The sequence below is a fragment of the Lactuca virosa genome, chromosome 1 (genome assembly GCF_052849685.1).
Source record: "Lactuca virosa cultivar CGN04683 chromosome 1, Lactuca_virosa_CGN04683_v6, whole genome shotgun sequence".
Lineage (NCBI taxonomy): Eukaryota > Viridiplantae > Streptophyta > Magnoliopsida > Asterales > Asteraceae > Lactuca > Lactuca virosa.
The window spans coordinates 52,845,099-52,865,082 of NC_136426.1; the positions used below are offsets into that span (position 1 = coordinate 52,845,099).

Sequence of the window (19,984 nt, forward strand, 5' to 3'; positions counted from 1 at the left end):
CTATCCGAGTGCCGAGTCACCACCTTTCAGGTGAGTGCATAGTTACTTTCATCTTACACATAGATATGAAGTATTTTATATAAATTACGTGCTATGTGTGTATACTGTCTGAATACTTGCTGTCTATGCTGGATGAAACGTTTTATACATGTTTTAAATGATATAAACTGTATATGTATTTTATATCTACAAAATGTGTTGGGTAAAACATGGGTAGATTAGAGGTGAGATAAATGATGAGCGATGAAAGATGAGATAAATGATGAGCGATGAAAGATGAGATGAATGATGAGCGATGATATATGAGTGATAAAATATGGTGCAAAGCGATGACCTAAGCGATGAGCCGAAGCGATGACCTAAGCGATGAGCCGAAGCGATGACCTAAGCGATGAGCCAAAGCGATGACCCAAGCGATGGCCCCGTCATCTAGCATAGTATGGATGACAACCACGGACTATTCTAGATAGTCTAGTGGAACAATAGCAGGCTCGCAACCTGTAGGTGTTGTGAACGATGTGTTCACCCGGTGTACTCTAAAAAACCCATTAACAGGTATTACGAGTAGACTCTTAAAAATGATGTTGTCAATAAACGAGATAAACCCTGGTGACTATGCAGACTTAGTGCCGATTCCTTAGGATACTCCTTAGGAATAAATGAACGAGGAATAACTGAATCTTAGGGTAGATCCTTAAGAGTAAAGAAGATAATGGGGGATGGGTAATTGGGTTGATTGTTTGATGTTTAACATAATAATTATATTATTGTGGGTTGAAAACCCTATGTACTCACCAGGTTTCCCAACCTGACCCACTCAAGCTTATTTGTATCACAGGTGTCGATATGAAGCTACTTTACACTGAGGGATTTAAAAGAGATGTGGATCACTAGTGTAAATGAATGTAAGTTCTGTTTATGCTTATGTTTCTGTATTGACAACGACATCCCAAGGTTTTGAAAATGAATAAAAATACATTTCTTCGGAAATGCTTTGATAACGTATTTATCATGTTTTACTGGGAACAAATTCCGCAACATTTTTATTAAAAGTGGTACTCTGATTTTTATAAAGCATAAACAAAATCGGTCTTTCTGGCCGTGAAAATGGGGATGTCACAATCAGTATGTCAACCTCTCTGCCCAGGTATGTGACATCCCCATTTTCACGGCCAGAAAAGACCGATTTGCTTATGCTTTATTTAAAAATCAGAGTATCATTTTAAAGAAAAATGTTGTGGAATTTGTTCCCAGAAAAACATGATAAAAATTTATCAAAGCATTTCCGAAGAAATGTATTTTATTATATTAAACCTTGGGATGTCATGTCCGCTACAGATCAAAAGCATAAACAGAACAACAAAGGCCTTACAACATTTATTTATATCTACTGGCCTATAATCCGTAATCCCTCATCAAGTCATCCAACAATGCTCTTGTGCCACTACCTGTAATATAAGAAACTGAGTGGGTCAGGCTTGGGAGCCTGGTGAGCACATAGGGTTTTCAACCCATAATAAATAAATTTATTAATTTCATCAAACCAATTAACCCGATTACCCGTTCCCGTTATTCTCACTTTATGTCCCTAAAGCATCTATTATAAGGGACCTAGTCTAAGGATTTTCATCGGGGTGACAACACTGGTTTGGGGATTCCTCAACAATTTATGTCAAATAAGGCAACCATGTGGGGGATGGAGTACTGTTGGCGAACACTAAGTTCAAATAAACACCCACTGCTTGCGAGCCTGCTAGCATTCCACTGGACTTTCTAGAATAGTTTGTGGTCGTCATCTATTCTCCGCTAGATGACTGGATCAACGTCAACATCAAGGCCTCTCATCATTTTATTTCATCACACCTCAACTATTTCATCTACCCATGTTTTACTCCAACATATTTGTAGATATAAAATACATATACAGTTTAAATCATTTAAAACATGTATAAAACGTTCAGCCAACATAGATATCAGGTAAATAGATAATATGCACACATAGCACGTAATTTATATAAAATACTTCATATCTATGTGTTGTTGGATTAGGTGTCTAAGCCCATAACTATTTTGGTATGTACTTGACCCGATTATGAGCATGGTCTTTTTGGGTTGCCTTCACCATAGCAACTGATAGAATGAACTAAGGAGAAAGAGGATTAATTATAATTTATTAATATATTATATGAATAATATATTAAAAGAGAAATCATATTGTTTAATTAATATTGATCAAGAATTAATTTATAATTAATTTTGTGGTCAAAAGAGATTAATTATATCAAGGGGACTAATACTGTAATTAGAAGATAGTTACAGAGTTAGGCTTAAGATCCATAAGGAAGCAATGGACGAATTCTATCTGAGAGTCCATATAGAAATCGTCCAAAGGGGCCTTCTGGAAGGATCTTTGGGCTGCTTAGGGCCTACGCAGCTGGATTAGGGTTTCCAAGTTGAAAACCCTAGTAGCCCCAACTATATAAGAACCCCTAAGGCTCCCAAAAACGTGGCTAACCTTCTAAGAGAAACCCTAGACGTTTTTGGTGCCTCCTCCTTCCTCTCCTAAGTCGTCTTGTTGCTAGTGGTGTTTGTGACTCCATTAGAGGTGCAACATTTGAGGCACTAAGCTTTCAGAAGTCAAGATCAAGGAGGTTTGTGATTGTTATTGCTACATAACAATAAAGGTAATGATTCTAACCCTAATCATATGTCAATTTCAGATTCGTATGCTAGTCAATTAGGGTTTATTGCTTTGGTATTCAATGTTGTATGTTTACTTAGAAAAACCTAGATCAAAGTAATTAGGGTTGCATGAACACCACAAGAATGATGTTATGCTCATAACTCAACATGTGTAAGATGAAAGTAACTATGCACTCACATGTAGCGTGATTTAATAGAATCTAACTAGAAACGGTAAGCGGTTCGTGATCCTCGGGCTCGGGACGGGAAACGGCTTCAGCAAACAAGAGAGAGAGAGAGAGAGAGAGAGAGAAAAGAATTGGGTGCCATGAAGCTTAGGGTCGAAATGGCTATTTATAGGCTGATTTTTGGCCTCTCACGTCGTGAGAACTCATTGCTCACGTCGTGCGGCATGCCTGCTCACCCCGTAGACTTTCCATTTGCGTTTATAGCTCCAAAACGTGTCCGGATGACTTCGCACGTCGTGAGCTTTCAAGAGTCATCTCGTAGACTTCCCAGGTGTTTTCTATGCTCGATTAGTTTCCGTTTAACTCCTCACGTCGTAAGTCCAGTCATAATAGGGTTTCTGACACGCGTCATGCTCTCAGACGGCTACATCTTCGGAAGGCCATAACTTTTGCATACGAGCTTCGTTTTTAATGTTCTTTATATCCACACGTAGGTGGAGACGTACTCTACAACTTTCATTTAGATATCTAAGGCTAAAAAGTACTTTATTGTAAACTCACTTTTTACGTTTTCCCGGTGTGGTGCCGGTTTTGTCGCGAAACTCCGACAAGTCATAACTTCTTCGTTATAACTCGGATTTCGGCGTTCTTTATATGTACGGAAACCTTGTGACATATACTAAAACTTAGTTAAGATTATTTATTATAAATAATCTTCCATCAAAAAGTCATTTTTTGACGCTTATCGTTTCTAAATTGACTAGCCCGAATCTGCAGCCGCTACAAGGTAACCCCTCTATTTCCCTTTCTCGGTCTTTACATGTTTTATTCAAAATGATATTTGATTCAAAGTTATATTTGATTAAAAGTTTGATGACAAAATGTATTTTTGATTCAATAGGTGTTATTTATCTTATTTAAAATCTTTATTAAGTTTGTGAATTAGATTATTAGTGTTTTGGAGGTCAAAGTCCATGTATGGGTATAAAATATAAACTGATTATTGAGCTTTTTTATTTTTTTTCCAGGCATGTATTTGTATTCGGTCTCATTTCTTCATACAAAGAAGGAAATGATTAAATGAAATTTATACAAAAGATATTGGGAAGGATGGTTTGGTTGCTCTTCAATCGGATCATGTGAGTAGGCTTAGTTTAGGTAATTTCACATTTTCAGTTCTCTTTCTTGCATTATTCTAGGGATGAAATTAGGTCCAAACCCGGACTGGATGGACCCGGACCCGGAAAACACGGAACCGGGTAACGAAATTTTTTAGAACCAGAAACCGGACCGGTATATAGGAACCGGTTCCGGTTCGGTTCCGGGTAAAATGGGTATAAAACCTGAAAACCCGGAAACATCAAAATGGGTAAGTTGGAACCGGATAAAGTGGATTTAGAACCGGAAAACCAGAAAAAACTGTAATTTTTTGGCAATTACTTACTACTTAGTGGTTGAACTTTAAAAATTTTCATATTGATATCCCGACTTCGAGAGACTGTAAGTCATTTAATATGAAACCAAAATTGACAAAATTATAGTCTAAAATCATGTACAAACACTAAACTACACTCCGGAAAAAACCGCATGTCAATCCGACTTTAAACGAATGAGATATGCATGTGTTAACATTTTCGCAAAATACAAAGTACAAAAACAAATAGCTGAAAAGTTGAAAATTTTCAGCTTTGATATCCCGACTTCGGGGGACTGTAAGTCATTGAATATTAAACCAAAAATGACAATATTATAGTCTAAAATCATGTAAAAACTCTAAACTAAAAGTTGGAAAAAACTGTATGTCAATAAGACTTCAAACAAAATAGATGTGCATGTTTTAAAACTTTCACAGAAGACAAAAAAAAAAAAAAAAAAAAAAAACTGAAAAACTAAAAACTTCCAGTTTTGATATCTCGACTTTGGGGGACTGTAAATCAATGAATATAAAACTAAAAATGACAAATTTATAGTCTAAAATCATGTGCAAACTCTAAACTACACGTTGGAAAAAACCATTTGTCAATCCAAGTTAAAACGAATGAGATATGCATGTTTTAAACGTTTCATAGAAACCAGTTCTGGCCCCTAAAAGTGGTTCCGGTTCCTAACATCGGTTCCGGTTCTTAGACCCGGCTTACCCGGACCCGATGGACCCAAACCCGGATTACCCGGAACCGGATAAAACTAGTTTTTAAACCCAGAACCGGAACCGGTTCTCTATATTCCGGTTCTAACGGTTCTGGTTCCTGTCCGGTTTTAAATATCATCCCTAATTATTCTTTCCTACTCTATTCATTTTCAATTTCTGCTTCAGGTTACCAGCAACATACCCACTTTTCCATTAATTTGTGGAAAATGCTTTTTAAGATGATTTCTAGAGACATTGACCTGAGTTGGTAATTGAGGTTGTAGTTAGTTGAATAATCTTCATTGTTTATTAATCTACTTGGTTGTGAATGATTAATAATATAGTAAAGGGTTTACAGAAAAGTTTACGTGGTACTTTCTCATGCATATGGTCCCATTTATACAATGTTAAAACAAAGGAATATATTCTGCTAATTGGATCTTATAAAAGGTCTTGGCTTTACCATTTCACTTCTTTATTTTTATATATATATTATAAAAATGATGTTCTGTATGCAAATGACATGGATTCCTTTACAGAAATCTGTTGGTTGGGTTTACACACTTCCGACTCAAGAACACAACATGAGGACGATGATTATATCTGACCACGTGGTATCCGTTCTATTATAATTACTAAAGTTTGTTTTATTATTTATCATATAAAAGCATTATGACAGACTGTTATTATTACATAGTTTGATTTTTATTTTAGTTATTCTCATAGAATGTGTGAAGGGAACATGGTGATGAAGGACATCAATGTTGGATGATGGTGTATGTAATGGAAATGAACAACGGTTACGAAAAAAAGCACTATTCATCATTATATTCTGGCAGAATAATCTAAAATAGAATGATAAGACTATATGTAATAGTATATTCTGATAGAATTATCCAAAAATTATGTTTGATTTTTTATTAGTAGGTGTTTTATTATCATAGAATAAATTATAATTTTTTTTATTTTTTAAGAATATGATAGAAAAAATTTAACTTGTATCTAAAAAAATTTATTCTTCGAGAAGTAAGGCTCTTTATTAGTTTATGGCTTGCATTTTCATAGAATATCATAATAAAAAGAATGTCATTCTGATAGAATAAAACCGGATATGATTAAAAATTATGTTAGAAGTATTTAAACTGAATTAATAAAAAAATCAAAATTCAAAATTAGGATAATCAAATATCCATTAAAATCCGAAATTTTCTATTTGTAAATTTGTGTTTCTTAATTTTAAGGAAATGCAAATGTACAATATTACCCTTCTTTTAATTGAATGACATTATTCTATTTTTCTTTAATTTAATAATATAGGTAAATCATTTTTCTAAAATAACTAAAATGATTGGTCCATATTCATCCTTACATCCACACAATAATTAGTTAGAATATAATAACCTAAGCATATATATATATATATATATATATATATATATATATATATATATATATATATATATATATGTGAGATCGGTTGAAAACTCATATTTCCCGAGAACCTGAGAACTAAAAGTGGAGCGTTGGATCAAAATTAATTCATTAAGGACATGATCGTAATTTTACCAATCTCATTTAATGTTTAATTTTTTGTGTTATTGATCATATTAATATAAATGTTTAAAAAGTTACATAATAAATCAAATTTTCGGATTTTTTTTAAAAACTGAATTTTTCGATTTAAAAAAAAAGTGCAGATTTTTTAATTTTGTATAGAAAACATGAATTTATGAAAAAAAAAACTTGAAAAAAATACTTTTTTTCAAAAAATTGCATTTTTTTTTTAAAAAACCGTATTTTTTTTTTCAAAAAAACTTTTCTTTTTTCAAAAAAACTGCAATTTTTTCTAAAAAACTGAAATATTTTTTTAAAGAAAACTGCATTTTTTTCAAAAAAAAAAACTATAATTTTTTTTAAAAAAAGCTGCATTTTTAAATAAAAAAATTGCATTTTTTATCAAAAAAACTGCAAAATTTTTAAAGAAAGCTGCATTTTTTCAAAAAATAAAAAAAACAGTATTTAAAAAAAATTTACAATTTTTTCAAAAAAACTGTATTTTTTTAAAAAGTAAATTTTTAAAAATCAATAATTTAAAAAAAAGAACTAGAACATTTTAAAAAAATACTCTTGTTTTTTTAACAATAAAAATCAAAGTTTTAGGTGCATATATGCATATTTTCAAATGCATATATGCATACTTTTGATACTATAATGTTCGTAAGTAAATAATAAAAAATTTCATTTTTATTAATTAATCTATAAACATAATAACACAAGTATTTTATTCGATACAAAATAAAATATAAAAAATAAAAAATGCTACAAATTTCAAAGTGTTTTCATGTTTTCGTGTCAATATTTCTTAATTTTCTTCAATTTATCATTTTTCACCTTTTCAATATTCACCAAAATTTCTTCCAAATCTATTAGAAAAAAAAAATGATTGATGCAAAAACTCTCACAAAAATACATATGTGATTTTCATGTGATTAACATATGAATCGAATGCAATTCACATATGAATCACATTTACATATGACATCATATATATAAATCACATGTAAATCACATGTAATTCATATGTGAATCACTTGTGATTTACTTGTGAATTACATGTGATTCATATGTAAATTACATATAAATCACATGTAACCCATATGTAAATTACATATGAATCACATGTAACTCATATGTGATTCACTTGTGATTTACATATGAATTGCATGTGATTTACATGTGAATCACATGTAATTTATATGTGAATCACTTGTGAATTAAATGTGATTAATATGTAAATTACATATGAATCACATGTAACTCATATGTAATTCACTTGTGATTTACATGTAAATCACATGTAATTCATAAGTGATTCACTTGTGATTTACCTGTGAATCATATGTGAATTACATGTGAATCATATGTAAATTACTTGTAATTCATATGTGATTCACTTGTGATTTACATGTGAATCACATGTAATTCATATGTGAATCACATGTAATTCATATGTGATTCACTTGTGATTTACATGTGAATCACGTGTAATTTATATGTGAATTACATGTGAATCACATGTAATTCATATGTGATTCACTTGTAATTCATATGTGTTTCACTTCTGATTTACATGTGAATCACATGTAATTCATATGTGAATTACATGTGAATCACATGTAAGTCATATGTGATTTACATGTGAATCACGTGTAATTCATATGTGATTTACATGTGAATTACATGTGAATCACATGTAATTCATATGTCATTCACTTGTGATTGTTTTTTATACCATTTGCATCACAAAAATCTTTACCACATAAAACTAAAGATGAAAGGTTAGGATCAGCAGCAATAAGTCCATCTTCTACTTCATTTCCAAGACTAATGGCATCCAGACCACTCAACCTGAAAAAGGTCAAAACATTATCTAACAAGAGTTAGTACTTAACAGATCTAAGTTCTTCACAATATCACACAGAATTCAGAACCAGATTAGCCAATCATAACCACTAATTAACTAGATCATACGAATAAAAACATATATATGTCCACTATGAGAACCAGATTAACCACTGCACTATACTTTTATATGAATCAAATATGCATTAGTATATTTATGATTCACATTAAATTCATCACTGTCAACACATAAATAATAGAGATCCATTTAGAAAAATAGGACCTATTCTTTTTCAAACTCAAAAATAAAGCACCAATAACAGATGTTGAATTTGTTGAAAACTTGCATTCTTCTAGAGAACGGAGTAGCAATTGATGGTTTGAAAATGTTGTTCCATAAAAGCAGAGTTGATTTAATATACATAAGAGTTTCCATGTGAAAAATTCATAACAGAAGTTCTTTGAAGTGTAACCTATTCTTTTTCAAACTCAAAAATAAAGCACCAATATTTTCTAGCATTAATATTTTTGTTTAGAAATCGCATTATATTGTTCTACACAAAGTTTCAAATATATCGATTACTTTTGGTATTTTCAAACTGAAATTTTTTGAAAGTACAACGTAGCAATAGAAAAAAAATGGCCCTCTCTAAAATATATCCTTATCTTTTGCATTTGTGCCGAAAATCCCCCTGTAAAATCCTTACTTCCACTAAAACGAGGGAGATGGACCTTGAATGGGAAAGGTTGAGGGGTATTTAGTTTTGTAGTTGCATTTTCTCAAATATCCCTTCTAAGGTCTTTTAACTCAAAAATAGATGTAATGTACACAGATCAAAAAAGTTAAAGGAACTTAGAGTACAAAAAAAAAACATACCTCCTAAAACATTTCCTTTCCCTTGTCTTTTATAAAAATCTGAAACTCCTTCACCTGATGGATTTGGCAATAGAGGTGGATGCATATCATAGAAGTTTCCTAGAGCAGCAACAATTGTTTGAAAGCAAACTTTCTCATCATTCCATGTCACCTAAACAAGATATAATTATGCATTTATATTTGTGCATAATTGTATTATATACATTTTGGTGTGTAGCTTACATCATTTCCCAGACAAAGAAGAAATTCTGGAGCACGGTCCATGTCAAGTGTGTACTGGTCAAGTATGACAGGAAGCCTTGACAAATTGGCTTGTGGATCCACATGAATGCCAAAATATTCATCCAGCAATTCATATTTCTCGCTTAGTAGCTTGGCATTCATCTGTATACAGGTAATCATGATCCACTGAAAGAATTACTTGAGCAATCTTTCCTTTTAAGTCATCATTCTCAACGCCTTGTGAATCTGGATCTTCTTCAATTAGTGCCAGCATGATTAGTTCTTGCAATGGAGCAGGCTCACTTAACTGTATTGCATTGAAGTAACCAAATCCTTGCAGAACCAGTTGATACATGAGCTCTTTGCTACAAAAAGAAAAAAAGGAATTTAGTTCCCAACCAATAGGAACTATGCAAAGCTAACTAACTATATATATATATATATATATATATATATATATATATATATATATATATATATATATATATATATCAAGTACTTAGCTGGAACAGATCAGAAAGGAGAGGTAGTATGTAGTATATTACCTCAAATTTACAACATTGGCAAGATATAGATGAGTATTATGTTGAAGGAGAGCAAAATCATCATCAACCATACCAACATATGTGCAGTTCCTTACAGTGTCCAAAAGACCTACCCGAAAGAACCACATCAATGATCAGACATCAACAACACAAGAAGATTATGCATATATTGTTCATAATGAATGTGGTGATGAAGGGTACCAGAGTGACAACCACGTTCAAATTCATTAATAAGTTCCTGAACACTTGTAAGATCAGCAGTTTCCTTAGGATTCCTTCTATGTCTGATGGAAGACCTGCATTGCAGACACCTTTGATTGTAACAAGTAGTAGGGCATGAATACTATGGTCCAACTTCATGAGGAGTGTTACCGATTGTTTATATGGAAATATAGAGAGAGATCCTATTCCTACCTCAAAGAATTCAAACCAGAATTGCTTTCATGGTGTCTAGAAGGCTTAGCTTGCAGATAAGCATGCATCCTCCCAGAAGGATCTTGTGAATCTGTCCGCACCATCTTATTTACATGTATTTTTTGCGACCCTTGAGAATATAAGAAAACAAGTTTGAACATGAAGAGATATTTCAAGTGAAAGCAAAAGAAAGAACATCACTTCACTTGCATAGTTGCATACCAGAAGTTGATGTATTTACAAAAGAAGCTTTGTTTGCAGCTACTGAACTCACAGGAGAGCAATCCACTGCCTGTTAAAATTCGGTACATTAACACATGAACATTATTTTCGGGCCAATGCATGTCAATTAAATCAGATTATAATGAAACCCAAAACTAGAAACAAATCTGTACACAACAGGTGAGATTATAGTGTTCTATGGAAATAAACTAGATAAGTAATGGCGAAACCTGAGGTGGAGCTGGAAATAAATGAGGTTAGATGAGAAGCGGGCATCCCATGGCCGTACAGTTGCAGGTTTAGGGAAATAAATTAGATTACCGACTTCCTTTTAATCTAGCGATTAGGTTTTCTGATTGTTGTACGGAGGGAAGCGAGCAGAGAGGAGATAATCGATGAAGAACAAGAGAGCGAGAGAGATCGTTGACTGATAATTTAGTTTTTATCATATCAAAAACCGATGCCATGGCTGAATGGAAAACAAATGGCGTAGCCATGACCAATAAGGACGAGCTTATAGTTCTAATTAGATGAGATCAACGAACCATAACATCAAACGATAATGAAAAAGTCAACCTCCCAACATAATTGGGAACTAGATTATACTTTTGAACACCATTTAGTGATAGAATCAATATCAGAAGTAGTCAATTTTACCATAGAAGCCAAAATTAGATCCATATCAGATGCATAAACACTTAGAAGAATTAGACATTGCTGTGTAGATGATGCAAAAAATCAGATTGCAAACAATCGATCGATTAGTGGAGATCTAGTAGAGAATAGAGACGACTTACTTTGGTATCGAGCATAACTGCACAGAGAATACCGGTGTTATCCATGGCAGTTTGGAGATTATCAAGCGTTTCCTGATGATACTCATGAGATCCATGCGAGAAATCGATTCCAATTTCCAGATCAACGGCGACCAAAGATAACGACGATGGGGAAGAACATGAGCGAAGGGCCGTCTTTGGAGGCGATGTGACGGTAGGAGGTGGGATGAGAGTGAGAGAGAGAGAGAGAGAGAGAGAGAGAGAGAGAGAGAGAGAGATGGACAGGGTTTACCTGATTCAGGGTAATTCATCACTAAATGCCCCTGAATCATTTAATTATCATGCCCCCGTGTTGTTTTTTCCCAAGTATTTACAAAAATGCCACAAATGATCCTAGCCTTTTATTATTTTGATCTAACGGCCTAAGTTTGGTTCTCGGGTTCTCGGAAAACTTTGAGTTCTCAAATGATCCTTGCTCTCTCTCTCTCTCTCTCTCTCTATATATATATATATATATATATATATATATATATATATATTGATTTTTTTTGTTTTTTTTATTTTCTACGTAATATTTTCTTTTTATATTTTTAAAAGACTCTCCATAGTTATTGTTACATATTTAATTTTATTGTTACATACTGTTTACTTTAAAAATATTGTATATGCTTAAAAATAAAAGAAGAAAAATATAAGAGACAATATAAAATATTTCACGAAACAAAAACATATTTATTAATTAAAAAGTAACGTTTAGAATTGATCAATATTTAATTAATATTTAAGACATTATGGATACTTTAAAAATAACATTTGAAAAAAATAATACAAACAAATATGAAAAATAAAATCGCTATTAAAATTGAAGAAAATGACTTATCAGGTTAATTAACTTTTTGTTTTATTCAAATGTAGGCAATTTTTTTGTTTTTTTTTTGTATACATTTGACAATTTAACTTGTTAAATATGTGTACATGTTATCATTGTTACTTGAGATAGCCGGTGACAGTGGTAATATGTGAACACATATAACAAGGTAATTGGTCGAATGTGTACAAAAAAAGTTACATAAATGTGAACAAAACGACAAAGATGATTACCCTAATAAGTCGTGTCACTGAATATTAAGGACAATAGAAAACTCACCACGATCCAACAACCGACAATGTTGCATAATTAAGCTTTTTGACCAAACATATTTTAAAATATCACCACTATTAAGTTTAGCAAACAAGGCACCAAGTTTTTTTTGATTTGTGACCACATCATATCATAGCATGAGTGCCATGATGGTATGTCTAATTCCAGATTAACGGATAAATCTTGTTTAAGTTGTGATGATACTTAATGAAACTTTTACTGTCTTCTAACATTTGAGGTTTAAGTTGTATATATGATTTTTTAAGGTTTGACTATATAATAAGATTAAAAATATGGGATTAGACTACGTTATGATCTTAAGATCCTAATCGCCCCAAATCCAAAAATCTCATTATAAATCTTGTTTTGCATAGATCTTAGTATGATCAGGATCGTTTTTCTCTTGTATGCTGTTAAAATCGTAATATCTTACGATAAAATCGGGGTCTTAACAAACAATTGTATTAAACTTTGAGTGACTCATATTACACTTTTAAATGATTGTTATTTCATTATTTTGTAGTGTTCTACATATATATTTCTGGAATAACTACAAACAAATCAATATTTACTGATTTTTTTAAATAACCGGGAAACACTTATGATTATGACCTATTGCGTCGACATATCATCGCAATGATGTCTTCGGAAACGATTGTCACACATGGATCTACAGCGATGGTCCTCGCTCCATTCCGCCTAGCGATGACATTTTGATCTTTAACACATTTTGTCCTTGCAATTGATGTCACTGAGTGTTGATATTTTCAACTATGGGTAATACATTTTTTTTTGTTGTATTGTATCATAAGCGGATATTTAAGGACTTTGTAATGATTATATATGTAAAACATATATTATTATTTTAAAATACTTTATTATCACATCACATACATAATACATTTAATCATAGAAGAATGTTATCATAATACATATCTAAAGTAAGTACGCTAGCTTAAGGTCCTGGATCTATGGCTCCGCTGCCTATATATTAATATAGGCTCACAAACTCTAAAAATAACTTTTACGTATAAGAAAACTAGTTTTCCAGTTATGAAATGATACAAGTCCTTGGTCTCCTATCTCTGTCGACATCTCCGGCTTGATGCGGTGATTGGTACGTAGTTTGCTTGTTGTTTACACTCAACATTCTTTAGCATTTTGAAAAATCCTCTCGTCGATTATAATCTAAAAAGTACGACGACCTTTTGGTGAAAAGTGATGGATCTAATACACAAATTCCTAATCATCGTTTCTGGTATTCTATCGGTCATCTCATGCATCTTCGTCTTGCCGATACTTTCATTGTTCCGCATCTTGAGGTTTTGTATCAGATCTGTACTCCGAGAAAAACTCGCCGGGAAAGTGGTGCTTATTACAGGTGCTTCATCTGGTATCGGCGAGGTAACCTATCTACATATGACTTTCTTTTTTCCTTTCAGAATACGTGCGTAAATATAGGAACTGACGATAGGTTTGACTGATTACATGACTATTGAAGCATTTGGCGTATGAGTATGCAAAACATGGAGCGAGTCTAGCGTTGGTTGCGAGAAGAGAGGAACTGCTTGCGACGGTTGCCGGGAAAGCCAAGGAGCTGGGAGCGCCGGAGGCAATTGTGATCAAGGCCGATGTTTCCAAGCTTCAGGATTGTAAGAGATTTGTCGATGAAACAATCAACCATTTCGGTAAATGTGAGTTTCGCTATAAATCCTTTCGCATTTATTCTGTTTATTAGCATTCTCTTGAATTCACGCCCGGCCATATGTTTACGATTAATTTTGTCTAACTAATGTCCAACTCCTTTTAGCGTAACACGAACATGTTAAAAGATTTAGTGGTACGCAGGAAATTTTTATTCAAAATTAATTATTAATTATATGATATAAAATAGTAATAATCAAACGTAAAAACGATTACATGCACAAAATAATAATGTTAGGATGTTTATTGTTTTTGAAGTAAGTGCTACTATATATTAATATATGTTATGTTAATATTGTCATTTATAATTTCCATAAATATTAATTTTTTATTAGTCTTACTATTGGTGAAAAGTCTCTAAAAATAAGTAGTTAAAAGGGGTAAGTAGGCCATTTAACAAATCTAAGCTTAAACAATCACTTTTGACGTATTGTGTATCAAAATGATTATTTGACTTGTGAATAATCAAATAACAAAAAAGTATGAAGTTGTTACTTTCAAACAAAAGTACCTATATATTGCATCTCCATGTAGCGACAAAGTTTCACATCACTATATATATTATAATTGTTGTTAAAGAAAAAAACATAAAATTCCTGAATGGGTAATTATCTACTAATACTTCAAATCTTACTAAACACAGACTTTTATTTCATTTTGACCAGATCTATCTATATAAATGATTGATCTAGAAAAAGAGAGATGAAATCTAAATAAATAGAGAAAAAAAGAGAAATGTTTGCTTAATTTCTCATGTGATGGAATTGATCATTTGTGAAGAAATATCTGTTTCTTTCTTTAAGTTTTGTTAATATTCATTTTTAGGTATGAATATTTTATTTTCACTCTATCTTGGAATAGAAAAAAGTATAATGTAATTTATTTTTTATTTACATAATTATTAATCATTGAAATATTGATTAAATTTTTGGTTTTAAATAAATTATAATTTACATCTATAAATATCTTTTGTTATAATCTTATCCAACTATTTTATATATTGTAATAACATATAGTTTACAAAATTTATATATAAATTCTTTTTATATATGGTAGGTATGGAGACATTAGAGGTGCACAAAATCCGGATCCGATCCGGTTTCGCTTACCTCATCAAAAATCCGATCCGTTCTAATCCGATTTGAAACCGGTTTAAACCGATTTTAGTGGGTTTTAGCGGATTTTGGGGCGGATTTGGATCCGGTTTTTAGCAAATCCGGTTTACGATCCGGTATCAAATTCGATTTGGAATGTAGGATTCCGATCCGATTGAAAATCTGGTTTTAAATCCGATCCGATCTGGTTTGGTCAAAACCGTTTTTGACCCATTCCGGTTTCGGATTGGATCCGATTTTGAATAGTGAAACCGGTTTTTGTATGCATCTCACATGGTTCTAAAAAGCGCATCATAGCGCCCCTCAAGGCGCCATGACGCGAGACGTTGTGTAGCACTGTAGCCGTTACGAAAACGTTCAAGATGAGTTTGTTAAGCGTAATGTCCAAATAACATGTCAAAACGCGTCTTATCGCGTTATGACACAAATCTTTTTTCAAGGCGTGAGTTTCTTTGTTTTTTGTTTTTTTTTGTTAATTCAAATCGGGCCTAAAATTACTGAGGTTTTTTTGAACTTTTTTATATTAAATTTTAACATAACACTTCTAAAAACTTGATATATTTGATAAAATTCAATAAATATATGATTTATCTTTTTTAATATACATAAAATAGTCACATCTTGACAAACATCATGACTCGCCAAAGTTCGTCATAGCTTAACTTTGACCTTGCCGTCAAGCCCACACATCACATTATTTAGAACCTTGATAGTAGGTGAACCAAAGATGCTAGTAGAAATAATGACTTAATTTATCACCTTCCTCGTCTCATACTATTTTATTTGATCTAAAAATCATATTCTTAAAAGAACTTAACAATAGAATTTAAACAATATTATGTGATTGTTTGTGTGAGTTACGAACGAAGTATAATCATCTGAAATAATTTTCCTAAGAAAATAAATGATTAGACGTAGGAGATCTAGAAAAATTATGAATGAAAATGCAAACAAATAAATAATTCTATAAGTACTAGTTGAATACAATTTTTGTATTTGTGGGCGAACAACGCCACAACCAATATAAAATGGATTGCATTTATCGGTGTTTCTTCGTGCCAAAAAATTTCATGATATTTGTAGGAGAATATGCATGACCTACTAACAAATTGTGAAAATTAACAGTGGATTGTCTTGTAAACAATGCTGGAATCATTACAATTGGCCTCTTTGAAGAAGAAGGATGCATCACCAATTACACTTCTATCATGGTATTTATCATTTCATACTTTGATCATGGTACTTATCATTTCTATTTTATGTTGTTGGAGTATTTCTACATGGACTAAACACGGTCTCATACATCAACATCTATATATGCTAGAGTTTATCTTTTTTACAATGACTATTTAAAGAGAATATCTAGAACTTCACATAATCAAACTGTATACAAAATCATCCTTTGGTACCCCATACACTAGGTAGGGCAACACCTACATCATCATCTCAATGTTAGAGTTTATCTTTTTTATAATGACTATTTAAAGAGAATATCTAGAACTTCACATAATCAAACTTGATACAAAGTCATCATTTGGTACCTCATACACTAGGTAGAGCTCAACACATACAAAGTCATCCTTTGTCCTTAGAGGGTGTGTTGGAGTTCCACATTGGGATAAACATGGTCCATCAACCTCTATATATGTTGGAGTCTTTCTACTATTCTTAAGAGATTTTATAGAGAAAATCAATTACACATATCTAACTCGGGAAACTCAAAATTAAGAACAAATAGGTAACACCACATGCCAGGAAAAGGCTTCACATATTTTCTTTTCTTTTTAGAACGTGAACTTTTGGGGATCAGTTAATGCCACACATTTTGCACTACCACATCTGAGAAATTGTAAAGGGAGAATAGTTGTGATTGGTTCTACCGGTGGATGGTTTAATATGCCAGGAATAAGCGTGTATAATGTAAGTGTAAAGCTCGATATTTTTTAATGATTTGTCTTTGATACATATTTAATGATCGTCTCATCAAGAAATGGCTCTCTAGGCAAGCAAGGTAGCGCAACAAAGCTTCTTTGAAACACTACGAATCGAGCTTGCTTCAGATATTGGGATAACAATTGTAACTCCAGGGGTGGTAACTACACCGTTAGCTAGTGATGAAGTCTTGAATGAGGTAAATAAACATTTTTCTTTTAATGTGCCGAGTGAAATCATTAAATTGTTTCCAAGTAATGATACATGATATATGATCCATTTTTATATTTATGAAATAGATCAAATTCTAATCCATAATGCAATTAAACAAAATTTTAAGGGTGTTAAGCTAAGCTTTAACCACAAACAGGTTATTGAGAGACAGAGAGAGGCCTCTCTCTCTCTCTCTCAATTTAAAATTACAAAAAGATTTAGAGCATCCAGAACAAAGAGTTTTTATTTAAGTCTTTTCATAAAAAAAACTCAAAATACAAAAGCATATTATATCTTTCACAATAGGAGAACTTTTATATTTTGCTTTTTATTAGTTGTATAGTTCTAATTGGTTAAACATGTAAGGGTCCCACATAATAAATAAACAAGATCTTAGTTAGAGCTTGTTAATTATTAATTAAATATAATAAATAAACAAGATCTTAGTTAGAGCTTGTTAATTAACAAGCTTACTTAAAAAGCTTAGGATTAAAAAGGTTGGGTTTTCAAATTTTAAGTGCATTTTTGTTCGAAAAAGCTCATGTTGTATATTCTTTTAAATAAAATAAGAGGATGAGTTGGTTATTTCATAAGCACTACCCTTATTTTCTAATGTTGTTAGACATAAGAACATATGGTGTAAAATTTCAAAACCCTAAGGAATAATCATATTGAAAATCTTCATAAGAACTTGTAGTGATATTTTTTGCCAATCAAAATGACCATTATTTTGTAGGACTAGCAAATATGTACCACGAAAAATCAATCAACATGTTACCAACCAAAATAGTTAACATGTTTGGTTGATAGTATCATACCAATTGAGTAATCATGGTATGATACCGATACAAAATTTTCAATATTATGGTAGTACCGTACCAAACAATACTATATATATATATATATATATATATATATATATATATAATTGAAGTATGTTTGGTGTTTAATATATTAAGAACATTGGTATTAGCATTTTATCATATTAGTAAAGTTTAAAGTTTAAATTCATGTTGTCATGTATCATTAGTCTTCACCGTTTTAACTTTTAAACTAATTGTAGAAGTTTAATAAAATTGAATTTTCAGTCTCACCTATTACAAAACTCTTATTCATAAAACTTAATTCATGTTTCATAATGATCAAGAACATCGAAATCCTCGTTCATAAAACTCCTGTACATAGTGGTATATAACATTACCAATATGCACCAATTGACCTTATTATTAGCCAACGATTTGGTACTAACTATGCTTGATAATGTAATAGTAGCAAAATGTTTGTACGGACTATAATCGATATGATATAAGGTTTAAAGACAATATGACTAGTATATAGTATATACCAATTCCACCCCTATTATTTTGTCAATAAAGGTTAAAATTTATTAAAATCCTCAAATCTTTCTTATTGATATTATATTAGGGGAAGTCTTTTGTCTCAACTAAAGTCATAATAAATTGAAAAACAATCATCTTTTGATAAAAATATTAATATTTTTCTAATAAATACTAAAGTTAAAATATGTTAATAATAGTTAGTAAAGTATCAATATGGTCTTTTTAATGATCAAACACGCTAAACTTAACTGATACATAAGTTTTCTGATATTCTATAAAGTTTATTGTTATGCATGCTTTTATCTTCCTTAGCTTTAAGCGATTTGTTTTTTGATTACCCAATAATACGATGTTATTTTTTAAGTCGCCTAACCATTTCGAGTATGCACATCTAAACCGAAAAGTTGATTATTTGTTGGTAGTCAAATTTATGGTGGATACCAAGGTACTCAGCAGAAGATTGTGCTAAAGCAATTGTGAACAGTGCCAGACGTGGAGATGAATACTTGACTGAGCCAGCATGGATGCAATCGGTCTTTATATGGGTGATGCTATTCCCAGAGATAATGAACATAGTCCGACGTTTAATCCTCATTGCTAGTGGGAAGACTTCATCCCAAAAATGGAAATCTTGCAACAATATTGGTTCACTTGAATCCCTCGATCCCAATCCCAAACATGACTAAACTCATCTAGTATATATGTGGAATGCACCCGGCCAATGGGCTATAAAATTTATTATTTTATCGTACGTAAAAATAGCATATAGGCCAAGTGTATAATTAGCTAATAATGTTTTGGTTTCAAATAAAATATCGGAAACTAGATATATGAATATATCCGTGCATGATAATTTATTCCATGTGATGATAGGACAATTTTGCATTTATTGTTATGTTTCAAATTCCAAAGGATGCATTTGCAACCAAAGACGCAAATTCCTTAGAGTATACGGTGTGGGTCACAACGAGAAACGAATTGGCTGAGTTGACACACAAAAACGGCGTCATGACACGCGGAACACCGCCCCCAACTTGTTGAAGCTCGTTATGGCACTTCTCGTGCTCGTTACCACATATTGAA

At 31.9% G+C, this 19,984-nt stretch overlaps 2 protein-coding genes across 2 annotated transcripts; one reads left to right on the plus strand and one right to left on the minus strand.

The window, feature by feature from the left end:
- Positions 1-8,267: 8,267 nt before the first annotated feature.
- LOC145113951 (DNA mismatch repair protein MLH1-like) lies at positions 8,268-11,522 on the minus strand. The gene is made up of 11 exons (XM_079049987.1): positions 11,478-11,522; positions 11,338-11,397; positions 10,681-10,750; positions 10,459-10,588; positions 10,246-10,340; positions 10,045-10,153; positions 9,699-9,864; positions 9,500-9,661; positions 9,278-9,428; positions 8,627-8,639; positions 8,268-8,406 (listed from the first exon to the last, which is right to left on the minus strand). Exons 1-11 carry the CDS (start codon positions 11,520-11,522, stop codon positions 8,268-8,270), a joined length of 1,140 nt encoding a protein of 379 aa, XP_078906113.1.
- Positions 11,523-13,584: 2,062 nt separating this feature from the next.
- LOC145104764 (11-beta-hydroxysteroid dehydrogenase-like 4A) lies at positions 13,585-19,732 on the plus strand. The gene is made up of 6 exons (XM_079041952.1): positions 13,585-14,001; positions 14,099-14,291; positions 16,542-16,627; positions 17,205-17,336; positions 17,419-17,547; positions 19,324-19,732. The coding sequence occupies exons 1-6, from the start codon at positions 13,819-13,821 to the stop codon at positions 19,585-19,587; spliced, it is 987 nt and encodes a 328-aa protein (XP_078898078.1). The 5' UTR covers positions 13,585-13,818; the 3' UTR covers positions 19,588-19,732.
- Positions 19,733-19,984: the final 252 nt, after the last annotated feature.

Bases quoted from the DNA above. Each gene is read 5' to 3' on its own strand.
- LOC145113951 (XM_079049987.1), bottom strand. From the start codon at position 11,522: ATGGATAACACCGGTATTCTCTGTGCAGTTATGCTCGATACCAAA. The intron at 9,662-9,698 runs GTAATTCTTTCA...ACCTGTATACAG, and splicing joins TAAAAGGAAAGATTGCTCAA to ATGAATGCCAAGCTACTAAG. The intron at 9,429-9,499 runs GTAAGCTACACA...TATCTTGTTTAG, and splicing joins TTCTTTGTCTGGGAAATGAT to GTGACATGGAATGATGAGAA.
- LOC145104764 (XM_079041952.1), top strand. From the start codon at position 13,819: ATGGATCTAATACACAAATTCCTAATCATCGTTTCTGGTATTCTATCG. The intron at 17,337-17,418 runs GTAAGTGTAAAG...ATGGCTCTCTAG, and splicing joins CAGGAATAAGCGTGTATAAT to GCAAGCAAGGTAGCGCAACA. The intron at 17,548-19,323 runs GTAAATAAACAT...ATTTGTTGGTAG, and splicing joins GTGATGAAGTCTTGAATGAG to TCAAATTTATGGTGGATACC.